Source organism: Cariama cristata, unplaced genomic scaffold (genome assembly GCF_000690535.1).
Source record: "Cariama cristata isolate BGI_N322 unplaced genomic scaffold, ASM69053v1 scaffold6933, whole genome shotgun sequence".
Lineage (NCBI taxonomy): Eukaryota > Metazoa > Chordata > Aves > Cariamiformes > Cariamidae > Cariama > Cariama cristata.
The window spans coordinates 33,222-45,287 of NW_009606577.1; the positions used below are offsets into that span (position 1 = coordinate 33,222).

Consider the following 12,066-nt stretch of genomic DNA (forward strand, 5'->3'; position numbering starts at 1 on the left):
GACACTCCCCGTCCATGCTCCCCAATGTGGAGACACGCTCAGAGGCACACACAGCTGTACCTACACACAGGAGATTGCATTGCCACTCTGCAAAGGTGAAGAAGAGGATGGAGAAGTGAAGCTGAGCTCTGTACCCAGCTGCAGGCTCTTGCATAGAGAGGGGCTTTGGTACCACCACCCTTTACCGTGCACAGCATGAATAATGAGTCCATCAGTCCTTATGTCTCACACAGCTGCTGAAGGTCTAGAAGAGCAGGTGCAAGGCCAAGCAGGACAGACATAAGGACACAAGCACTGCTGTGACTCTTTCCTGAATCCCTGGGGTGGCAGGAAGCGTTGTGTGTCCATTCAGTGTTGTAGGATAAAGACTCCTCTTTGGCAAGGACGCAAAGGAGAGGGAACCTGCTCTAACTCTTATCTGAGGCAAGGGCCCAGGCTGCTGCGCCTTGTTTGAAGCAAGGATGGGTTTTGCTTTGCGAGAAAGCGGTGAAGGAGTGGGAGATGTTAGATGGAGAGTTCATCTCCAAGCATGTTTTAACATCGGTGACCACCCCATGTAGAGGAGGTTGCTAACCTGCCTGTTCACGGGGCTTTCCCACGGCCAGCCTCTCCTGTCTCCTGTGGGTAAAGCAGGACAGGCTCCAGCGCAGGAAGCACAGCTGACAAGTTTAACTCTTTTCGGGTTGAAATCTTGCAATTCTTCTCAAATTCACATTCAGTTACAACCACTGTGTAAAATTAATTGCCGTGGGAGCACAGAACCTTAGGACAAAATCTGGTTTGCTTCATAAAGAAGATGAGCTCAGTGTAGTTTTTACAAAACCCTGCAGCCAAAGGCAGACAAACCATGGCCATTTCAAGGTGGGGTCATCTAACCCTCTGTAATCATGAAAACCTTCAGGCTAAAGACTGGCACAAGTCACGTTTCGTCCCTTGTTAAAAGCAACCTTTGCATAAAAGCCTTTATTGTACGCCAGTGCTAGAAGCGGCAGAGAACCTACATCGCAGACACGTGGCTTAGTGTCTCCATCTGCATCCCATGTCCCCCTCTTTCCTCGGGGTATGCAGACCAGCAGGCATCAAACCCCCCAGCAGAGATGGTGCCAAGGTCAAGAAGGGTTTCATCTCATGCGGGGAGCCCAGTGCCCACCTCGGGGCACATGCTCTGCTCTGGGCAGCAGTCGCCAGAGCACCGCACCTGCCCTGTTTTGGGGGACAATGTGGCTCCCTGCAGATGTCACTTGTTATCCAGGTCATTTGCCACAGGCACTTCCCCACTATGCCCGCTGGAAGAGCTCAGAGACCTGCTTGTCATTGCTGCCCTATGGCTTTACAGAGCACTCAATTAACCAAAAACCTTTTGTGGGAAAAAAAACCCAAGCAAGACTAATTCTTTATAACCATCTTTCAATAAGTGAGTATAGACCCCTCACATAACCTTAAATTATATATCATTTATTGAAATATAGAGATCTTAATTTACAGGATTTTTTCAAAGACAAAATATCAACAGGGGCATTTTTGAAATACATTTTGTGCCTATCATCGCTCAGGCCAGTTTGCCCTTCTTCAAACATTTCACAACAGCCACCATTTTGGAAACACTTCCTTTTTTATTATTCTAAAATATAACTTTTGGACATTCAAAGTGCAACAGTTAACGTGCCTGTGGAATATATCACAGTAAAAAAAATATAAACAAAGGCAGTGATATAGCTGTCATAAATGTTTTGGCAGTATTCTAGAAGTCTATATAAAAATACTTATATACATATTGATGTATAACATCACCATATCTCACGTCCTTCATCATGTAATAGGACCATTTTGTACAAGTTGCAGAGCACGCTGTAAGGAATTGGTTGGCCATTCCAAATCAAAAGCTGTGTTTCATAGTCTAATGCTGATTGTCGTTATACAATTACTGTAGCGAAAGGTTTGGGAATATCTCTTCCAGTGGCTTCTCAAAAATTAAGCCATAAAAGAAAAAGTTTGTAATACTGATAATATTGTAAAACTAAACAAATCATCCTCTCACACTTCTCCCTCTCTAGTAAACCCCCTCTCTCTTCCTTTGCTTCTCATTCCAGTTTCCAGGCCAGCTTATCTAATTTCAAGCCTGCAGTGAGCTGGGTTTGGCTAGACCTCTGCCGTGGATGCAGTTCATCTACACGATACCCATGACAGGATGGAGAATCAACATTATCCTGCATCGGAAAGTGAGCCAGCTCTGGTTCACGTCCACTGTTTGGGTCTAGCATGGAGATGCGCTGCGAGATACAGAATGAAACTTGTGAGGGGAAGGGGAGACCGCATGAAAATGTCCTTAGATTCCAGTAACTGGTATAATAAAATGTGCTGGGGCTGATTTTCAAACCTTGAAGAACACTAGGCCATGTGCAAAAATGCAGCTGAAATTGCTTGCCTAATTTGAATGTGTAGTTGTAATGACTACACATGCAAATTAAGGCACGTGTGGTCTCAAGTGGCCATTCAGATATCTGGGATATCCAATAAACAATTTGTGTTTCCTCAATTCATAGTTCATAGCTGGAGGGAGACTTTAGATTGTCTCGTCTGTCCTGGCTATATCAAGAGTCTTTATGTTTCACAGTTGTCCCCGTACAGAGCTCAGTGACATGGGTTTGGCTAAAGCACGGCTCCCGGGAAGACACTCAGTCTTGTTCTGTTGACTGCAAGAAATGGAGGATGCACCATCACTCACGGTTCCTTCTGATTGTCAGCCTCCATCAGGGTTGAAAATGTGGGTGCCTCACTTCATGTTCTGTTCTCACATCTGCAGTATGCTTGTACGTGGCGTCAGCCAGGTGACATTTTAAATTTTTCCAGAATTATTTGCCTGTAACATTGACAATATTACATTTGCTTTCATTTGATCCACAACTGTCCATGACAAGTGAAGTCAAGGGGACTTGTGTAGCTTTTCTTAGGGCCATTTCAAGTTAAACTGTAGTTTAACACGGCAGCATGTTCTGTTGGTCACAGCTGGTCCATCTTTTCCACTTCTTAGGAAAAATACTTCAACACAGGGATGAGTTTGCGCTGCATTTGCATTGGTTGTGTCAAGCCAGAGGCTGAGCACGTCCTGCAAGGCACTCATCTCACTGAATTAAGGTTAAGTTTGAAAGTTGAGCACCAGAAACGATCGGGCCTTTCGCAGTGATGTACCTTTTTTTCACATGTAAGTCTTCCAAAGCGTAATATCTCAATAACACATTGTACAGTGATAGCAGTAATAGTAATATTTTGTTCAGATAAGTGGTGTCAAAAAACAGCTATTGCAGGCTGAAAGCAGGTTCATTTTCATGCACCTTCTTCCAAAAAACACTCTTGGAAACAATTACTGTTTGTAGTTACAGTCTGCAAAGATAATAGTCAGAGTTTTCTGTTCCTGTTTAAACTTGAAAACCAAGACAAGAATATTTGCTGCAGAATTATTTCTGCTTATTTAAACTCGACTTCCAGGCTGGGAGAGATGTCTTTGTTCCTTGAGAAGTTCAAATATCTAATTGATTCTTCACAGCTAACCCCAGGATAGGATTTCTTTTGAGTACCCATGAAACACTAATAGTGGGATGTTGCTAGTGGTTTATCACAATCTTCCATTCTCCAGCATCTTGGAAATCTGGCTTTTTTTTTTTTTAATTTGTATTTTTAGAACCTTACTTAATCAGAGGACAATAATTGCTTCTAGTATATCTGAGTAGAAAAGCTACTCAGGTCATGATAGAAAACAAAATCTTAAATTTTTACTCCTTGTTAAAGTAGTTTTAGCTAACCAGAGCAGTTACCATACTGTGTAGAGCCAAAACCCAAGTTGTTTCATAAAAATTTTCAATTCAAAAATTTTTTCCTTGTACTTAAAAAAGTTTCTTGACACTGTGCTTTTACTGAAGGACAATGAATTGTAAAATATACATTTAGTGTTACTGAAAACAGTAGTAGGATTATCTTGAAAACAGCTATCTTCTATAGTTAATAAAGACTTACTAGGTTTCTAACACCTATTATAGACTGTTTTTTTATTATTATTATTATTAATTCCCCTTTACTTGCATTAATGGTAAAAAGTAACATGCTATGTAGTACCGGTCAGTCCCTTGTGGTTTTAGACCTTTTTGGTCCAAAAGTGGTTTTTGCATGTTCTTCAATTCACATGGTAGTTCAACAGCAGCTGACATTGAGATTGAGGGAGGAAGTACAAAAAATTCATGAGCAATCTCTTCTAAAATCCATGGCATATGTTCAACGTGCACCTCAAAAGATCCTTGAGTAGACAGTTATTTACATAATTACAATGGCGAAGTATTGCTGCAGTGGAAATTCGATCCATCAGAGTCATATGAATGCCCTTGAAACACAGAACTGGTCTGTTTGTGGCCTTTTTCTTTGTCCTCCTACCAGTTCAAATGGCAAACAACACTGAGATGCTACTGAAGTACTGCAAGAAGCAACACTAAAAAAATCCATCTTCAACATGTTTCTTTCATTCATACTCAGGCTGATTTCTCTGCCCGTCACTGGGAGTTTCTCTGTACAAATCCACCTCCTCTTCACAACCTTGACATTGCAATAAAGTGGTTTTCTCTGTGGAGCAGAAGTCTGTAGATGAGACGGCAAGCTTCCCCGTGTGCAGAGCTGGAAGGTGCCCGTGGGGTTACAGGAAGCTGTCCTCCACCAGGTCCGAGGAGTCGATCCCAATGTCGTCCATCATGTCAATGTCCTCAATGGTCTCATCCTCTCTCTTGATGAAAGTAGAGCTACTGGAACCAGTTTCAATGGCACTTTCTTCAGATGTCTGGGAACTGGAAGAGATAAACATCTCAACGATCAAATACATGGTGAAGGTGGCTGGGTAACTAGTCTAGTCTCTAGCAGATCTGAACACTACCTCCTCACATGCTTTCTGACCCACGGCACAATCTTAGGTGACTCTAACTACCTGTTTCTTAGGACGTGACACATCTTGTATGTCAAGAGTAATGAAACACCTTGGAATTCACAGGAGCGGGTTGTTCATATGTTCTTCCAAGTACTTTCTGCCAAAGACTCATTAGAGAAATAGCTTTATGACACTGCATGACAGTAAGTCACTTAGGTAAATCTAGGGAGGTCAGGTGAAAATAACAAGAAGAATAACAGAGAGAGGTGATAAATCTTAATCTGGATAGTGCTTCTCAGAGACTTCATTCATCCCCCTCTTGAAAAATTGCACAAAAATATAAACAAAAGAAGTTTCTATGTTGCTAATTCTATACACTATGAATTAAGTGCCGGATTAAACCCCTGCCATTCACAGTAAGGGTTACACAGTGTTGTGCTGTGGTGGAATCAGTTGTACAAACTGACAAGACAGCAGTAAAAAGTCCTGGATACCCTGCTGTCAAAGAAAAGAATACCATGGAAGATATTAAATCCAACTTCTCCCAAACTTTGGAGCTGGTCTCGCAGAGAACAAACCAGTCCCTTGGGATCTCATATGCAGCTCCAAGGCACTGAGCTGTAGGGGCAAGACGTGTTGCAAACTGTACCCACAGAGCCACCAGACAGCCCCTGTGACTTGGTCAAGCTAGCAAGGGAGTCCCAATGACACACTGGAGCACCCTACCAGCAGTTCCCTTCCCCTGGCAGTCACAAAAGAGGCAAAATTAGGTTTTTCCCATTGAAAACACTGTGGCCAGTCCTACTACCATATTTACATGGGACCTTCCCAATACGTAGTTTCAACAGAGCTAAGGAAAGCATTTGCGGAGTAGGATGCCAAAAAGTGTTAATGCACATTGCCAAACATGACTCCGAACTGTGACTATGGGCTACATGATCTGTAAACCGCAACTACCTGTGCCTGTTCCTTTTGCCAAGCTCATCTTCAGAAACAGGGTCAATGTCAGGCAGGGGGATGATGTACCCACTGTCAGCACTCAGCCTCTGCTCATCAAATCCGCTCTCCCTGTCCTTTAGCTTGTCTTCATTCTTGTAGGTGACACCAATGTAAGCATTGTCACAGTCCCCTCTCATGCGTGTGACGGCTGGGTGATCACTTTTCAGGAAGTCCAAGTGAATCTTCTCGTAGCTCTGAAAACATTAATTTCAAACTCTTCATTAGATGCTATTCACTAAGGCTGCCTTTCTTCAGATCGGTAGCTGCAATTCATTAACTCAACAAATATTCTGCCCTATGACGCCCCAACACTGGATAGAGAAGCCCAGCATCTTCAAATGACTTGAACGGAGAAGCGACACATAAGTTTTAGATGATGCAGGAGTGAGTGTAGCAGCACAGAGCAGACAAAGAGATGTGAAAGAAGGGTAGGGAGAGGGGGAAGGAAGTGAAGGTAGGTGGGAAAATGAAACACTGAATGATGGGGCAGGCAGATCTTGTCCAGAGGTATCAGAAGTATGAGGGGAAAACTTGCTGATGTCAAGGTCCAAAGAGGGAGATAGGGAGATTAATCACATGGGCCAAGTAGTCCCTTTTCTAGAATTCTTTCACTGCCTAGAAAATCCCATGAAAATACATAAACCCCATTCTCCAGTAGAAAAATTGAGTTGGTAGGATTTCATTTGAAATGGAGAGTTCTACTTCCCAGCTAATGTTGCAGAACTGCTCTCAGTAAGGTTGCATGCAGAAACCAAACATGCAATGTCCCTGTCCGAATCATATAATTTACACAGGTTAGGATGTGCCAGTTCAGTGCTCATGGCTCTGACACCTGGAACAATGCTTCTAATTCCCTCTAAACAGTATATAGAAAACACAGAGAAAATTCCAAAGAGCAAACCTTTTTGTACTCTCCAGGCAACAAGCTCTCCACAATTTCACTCAAATGGTAAAAAGAAGGCCTTTTCTCTGGTTCGCTGTTCCAGCACTTCACCATGATCTCATACCTGCAGATAAGATGGCAACCAATTTAACCAGCTGGTAAAGGCAAATGAATAACCAAAGAGAAACTAAAGCCAGAATTGTCTGGAGACTGGCCAGATGTGGCAAAGGCAAATGCACACATACACTTCATTGGTAGCATGATCAGGTTTGGCCATTCGGTATCCACTCTTGATCTTATTGTAGAAAGTAGAATCAACCATCATGCCAGGATACGGTGTGCCACCTGCAGATAAAAGAGAAGAAAAAATACTGCTCTATACTTGACTATCCATGCAGAGTTCCCAAATACTGTCTTGATGTTCGTGTCAAAAAGTCTTAACACTATAATTTGATATGCCATCAAAATTAACCTTTCCTAGGCAATGTTTCACATCAGAGCTATTGTCTTGACCACATTAAGCCCTGAAGTGAAACATTGGTTAGGAAAGATTCAAGTAGGTGCTACTTAGAAAAAAATACCTTTACAGTGTTTATAGAATGTATTGATTGGGTGGAGAGGTTCGATGATCAGGTCATCAGCCTGCATTTGGCAGATCTGAGGTCATAGCTCTACTCTGCCACTGACTTTCTGTGTGACCTTAGGCAAGTTACTTGCTCTGCCTGGATTTATTGCCTTTGGCACCCACACGACAACTCAGAGTGATGTGACCTGAATCACTCGCCTCACCCTGGCTGTAAGGGCAAAGTCTTAGTGTGAACCAATCCCCTCCATACTCAAGTCTTCCCACCTGGGCAGCTAGCTCTAGACAACAGCTAACATGTCAGGTGCATGGGCTGTCGAAAAGATTGGACTTAGCCTCTGAGCTGACACAGTTAAGCGATCGTTTGGGGCCGCAGCATGCAAACACCATTGCACTCGTGTCCAGGTGTCACTGATGTGTAAAAGGATCATTCGAGCTGAAGTCAGTGTTGCAGCAAGATGTCAAAGTTGACCTTCTTAACAAACACCACTGAGGATATGTTTTGCGTTCTGAGAAAGATCATCTTTCTAAGGTGGAGGAGGCACACTATATTACTCCAGAAACCTCAGGCTTCTCAAAAGCAGGATTTTAACCTAAAACTGGGCTTCAGAACCTTCCTGACGGGTAGGGCAGTGAAGCACAGGCTTAGCCGTGCCTCAGTTTCCAAACTATCCAATGGCACCCATGCCTCCCAGGGATGCTGAGGAATGGATGTTTAAAGGAACCTATGATGCCCAGAGAATACAGTAATCAATACCATAAATAGTGGTGCAACTGCTGTTTTCTGAGAAGCAGCTATATGACAACTTGTTCTAGAAAATAAGATTATGCTTGGGGTTGCCATAGGGCAGTAGCAGATACCATATAGGCATGATTAATTCTGCTGAGAGTAAATCTGGGCAATGCATGCTTACTGAAGCAGGCCAGCCACCCACCCAGGAGGCTAATTAATGAGGCTGAAGAAGGAGCCAGGCTGTTCCCAGCTGGGAACTGTACATTGTCTGTAACCACTATATGTTGTCATAACCACTTCACGCTGCCATAAACCAACTGTGTGAACAGCGCTGACCTGGAAATGAGAAATCAGCATCCCAGAAGATTGACATTTGTTTTCATTCTGCAATGGGACTAAGACAGGCTCTTTTGAAACTTATATGAAGGGACTGTTTCAAACCAGCTGCTGGGCTGGACTGCAGCCCCAGGTGCCCCATTGCGAGGGGGAAGTATGTTCCTTCTTGTATTAGCCAGAAAACCCATCCTGGCCCAGTACACCAATACTTTTCCACAAATGCTTTTCATTCAGTGATTTCCATTTTCTAGAAAAAAAAAACCCAAAAAACGTATCTTGCAAAACAAAAATCTAAAGACAACTTTGGGACAGTGTGGACATTTCACCTCACACCTAACAATGGGATCTGGAACCCCGTATAAGAGAATAACAGTTGATTTCACACATGTATTTTTACTGTAGAATTTGAAATATTTATGTAGAACAGCTTGAACTGAAAAAACTTAAGCCCTACACATAAGAAGCTGTTCACACTACATACCAAGAGAAAATATTTCCCACAGTAGAATGCCATAAGACCAGACATCACTTAATGTTGTGTACAGATTGTCAAAAATGCTTTCAGGTGCCATCCATTTTACCGGGAGGAAAGTCTGTAGCAAAAAGAAAGAAACCCCAAACCACACAGATTAGTCATTAAAGAAATGCTTCCCATTACAATTGTTGTTCGATAGCCAGGATTAACTTCTCTCTAATAAGAAAAGTTGTGTTAACCTGGCTAGCATTTTTTTATAATTCCATATAACAAAGAGGTACCAGGATTATATGCAATGCTACTATTTGCTCCCCGCAAAAACTAATTAAGCCACAACTGTATTTGTTTTATCACTAGCAAATGACCAGGCTGATTGAAGGTATGATACTAAAGCTGGCCCTGCTGATCTAGATCTGATAAGTCATTGTCTGATGTGTCACTACTCTCCATATCATAGTGACAGTTCCTTAATAATTTATTCAGTCACAAAGCTTACCAGTTAAAATGTAAGCCTGTGAAGTACTAAGTGTGTCCAAGTACTTTTTGGCTTTCAAGCAGAATTAGGAAAGTTACATGGATTAATGAACTGAAGAAAAATTGTTCTCAGGAGCGTTTATCCCAATGGCCAATTAGTGTAACCAACACTGAATGGCAAGAACATTAAACAACATTTAAAACTGACACTTCTCATTTCAGTTAAAGCAGAGCTCAGGAGATTAAGTACATACGCTGCCCTTGGAGACATAGTTGGAATCATGCATGATGTCTCTAGCCAGCCCAAAGTCACAGATCTTCACGATTTTTCCTTGAGCCAGGAGGACATTACGAGCTGCCAAGTCACGGTGCACACACTGTATGGAGAGCAATTAAGTTGTTCAAGGATGTGTTAATTCCTGATGTGCAAAGATTCCTGAAAAAGATCTGTTGACTTTCTGGGTACAGTCTTAACAAGACCTTCTGCTGAACAGGCACCTGTATTGCCCCACTAACAGGGGCAGGGAAGCACCAGTCCTCAGAACCAGCGAGGGCTCAGGCAGATGCATTGCAGTGGGGAGAACACAAAAGTGATGCCACTCTCTCCCCTTCTACCCATGATGTACTAATGATATGTCTATGCTTCTGACCATGCTGGTCTGTGGCTGTATGGACCCTCCACCCAGGTCCTGCCTAGATCCACCACCATCTCTGGCACCCTGACTCCATGAACATCATGGGGTCCAACAGGAGAAGAGGACTGACTGCTGCTTTGATTTTTCCAACCATGGTGATATCAGTTTCCAGGTAAGTGAGAAAGCTGTCTACAACCCTAAAGATAATATTATATTGTGTCATGTTTTCAGAATCTAAATTGAACGCCATAGTTGGAAATGAAGACGTTTCCATATGTTCTTCTATTTTACTTGCTTTTTTATTTACTTACATTTTTAGAAGCCAAGAATTCCATTCCCCGTGCAACCTGGTAGGTGAAGCTCAGCAAATCCAGTAAGCAAAGGCCCTCTGAACTGTCATCTGAAAGAAGGTTTTTGACTTCTGATTCTATTGAAAAAGAGAGAAAAATGTGTTTGTGCTGTGGTGTGTGAAAGCAGCAACGATTTCCCTCTACCTATTGCGAGTCTTAGCTGATGATTTTAACAGATTACAATGACCAAACCAGTCTTTTCATAATAACTAACTACTTTTAACATCCGCATCAGTCACTGACACATACTGCATTCTTAAAAACATCCAGTATTAAATATAGGTTTGGGTTTTTCTCCTGTCTGTAGTTTTTTCACCAGAGAACTGCAGGAAAGGCTGAAGTTAAAACGTCTCACTGAAGTGTTATATGGGTTGTTTACAATACTCAGCGTGTGATACAAAAACATTTATTTAGAAGTAGTGCCTTCATTAGGTTTTTGTGCATGCATGTACATTCTTATCCATTTACTTTTGCTGAACCCTGTTATGTTTCCCAGCAAGTATTCACTGGGACTAATCCAATACCAGCAATAAGGGTCAGGAATTCTATGGCAACAGTTCTTATTTTTTATGAAAGATGTCAGCAAAAAACCAGTCAAAATTCAGTGATTCATTTACCCCAACTGTCCTAGAGCAGAATATGAGTACATTAGTCTGCCATGTAAATCTGGCACTGGATACGGATCAGTTTCTGAGGCCTAGAGGCAGAAGTGATGGTGCCTATTTTTAAAGCAAAGCGTATTTGGTTTCTGAGAACAGGGCCAGGGAATGGAATGCATTCATTATCTTCGTTACATAATCCAGGCAAGTATTTGGGAGTGTTCTGCATTTGGTAAGTGTCAGGTGATGCGAAATGCAACTGGAAACAGAGCAATACGAATTACTATTATTATTGTTCATTGCTATTGCTCAAAATCTTGCAAACTACAAGACTGATGAAATCACTGCCTCTATCCCCAGAGTATAACAAAGAACACGAGCATAAGTTTTTAGCTTATAGCTTATACTCACACGCCTGCAGAACACAGCTGAGTAGTTTACATCCATATAGAGGGCAAAACTAAGATAAGCATTTATGCAAGAATTATTTGTATTAATGATGTATGCAGAAGGGACAATTCTACATTACCTGACATAGATTTCTTCTTATATGAAGCAGGCCGATCATACACAGATCTCTGAATATCAGAGTATTTAGATCCCTCCTTCCTTTCCAGCATTGGCACGTACTGAGTGGTATCAGCTTGTTTCATATCCATGTATTCTCCGGTGTTTTCAAATGATAATATCACATAGCTGAAATTGGCAAAAAAAAATGGTCTGTCAGCTAGTATTGCCCAGGTGACTTCCCTGCCACAGCATCCTGTAGATCTCACAGTTTTCTTATGGTGTACAACTGTATTGCTGTGAAATTTAAAAGCTGGCTTCTTGATAGGGAATACATAAAGATTATGTATTATAATATAACCATGTATTACCATGTATTAGTACATGTTACCATGTATCACTGTAGTCAAACACAAGTGCTTCCAACTTATCCTTTTGTCAATAGCCAGGTATGTAAACATATACTGTCTAACTTCCCCAAATCCCACTGAATCCAAGTATTACTACCTAGGCTTTTTAGTTCAAGGTATTCTAAATGATAGATGTAATTTATTTACCCAGACAGTTTGCATCAAATCCAGTCCTGCTG

General features: G+C 41.9%; 1 protein-coding gene across 1 annotated transcript in view; it reads right to left on the minus strand.

Moving 5' to 3' along the window:
* Positions 1–4,335: 4,335 nt before the first annotated feature.
* PDGFRA (platelet-derived growth factor receptor, alpha polypeptide) overlaps positions 4,336–12,066 on the minus strand; it is a 25,662-nt gene continuing 17,931 nt past the window's right edge. The window contains exons 15-22 of the mRNA XM_009696412.1: positions 11,500–11,666; positions 10,333–10,448; positions 9,641–9,763; positions 8,919–9,030; positions 7,031–7,130; positions 6,804–6,909; positions 5,861–6,096; positions 4,336–4,826 (exon numbers count right to left, since the gene is read on the minus strand). Of these exons, the coding sequence (XP_009694714.1) occupies positions 4,679–4,826; positions 5,861–6,096; positions 6,804–6,909; positions 7,031–7,130; positions 8,919–9,030; positions 9,641–9,763; positions 10,333–10,448; positions 11,500–11,666 (1,108 nt within the window). The 3' untranslated portion in view covers positions 4,336–4,678. The remainder of the gene's footprint in view (positions 4,827–5,860; positions 6,097–6,803; positions 6,910–7,030; positions 7,131–8,918; positions 9,031–9,640; positions 9,764–10,332; positions 10,449–11,499; positions 11,667–12,066) is intronic.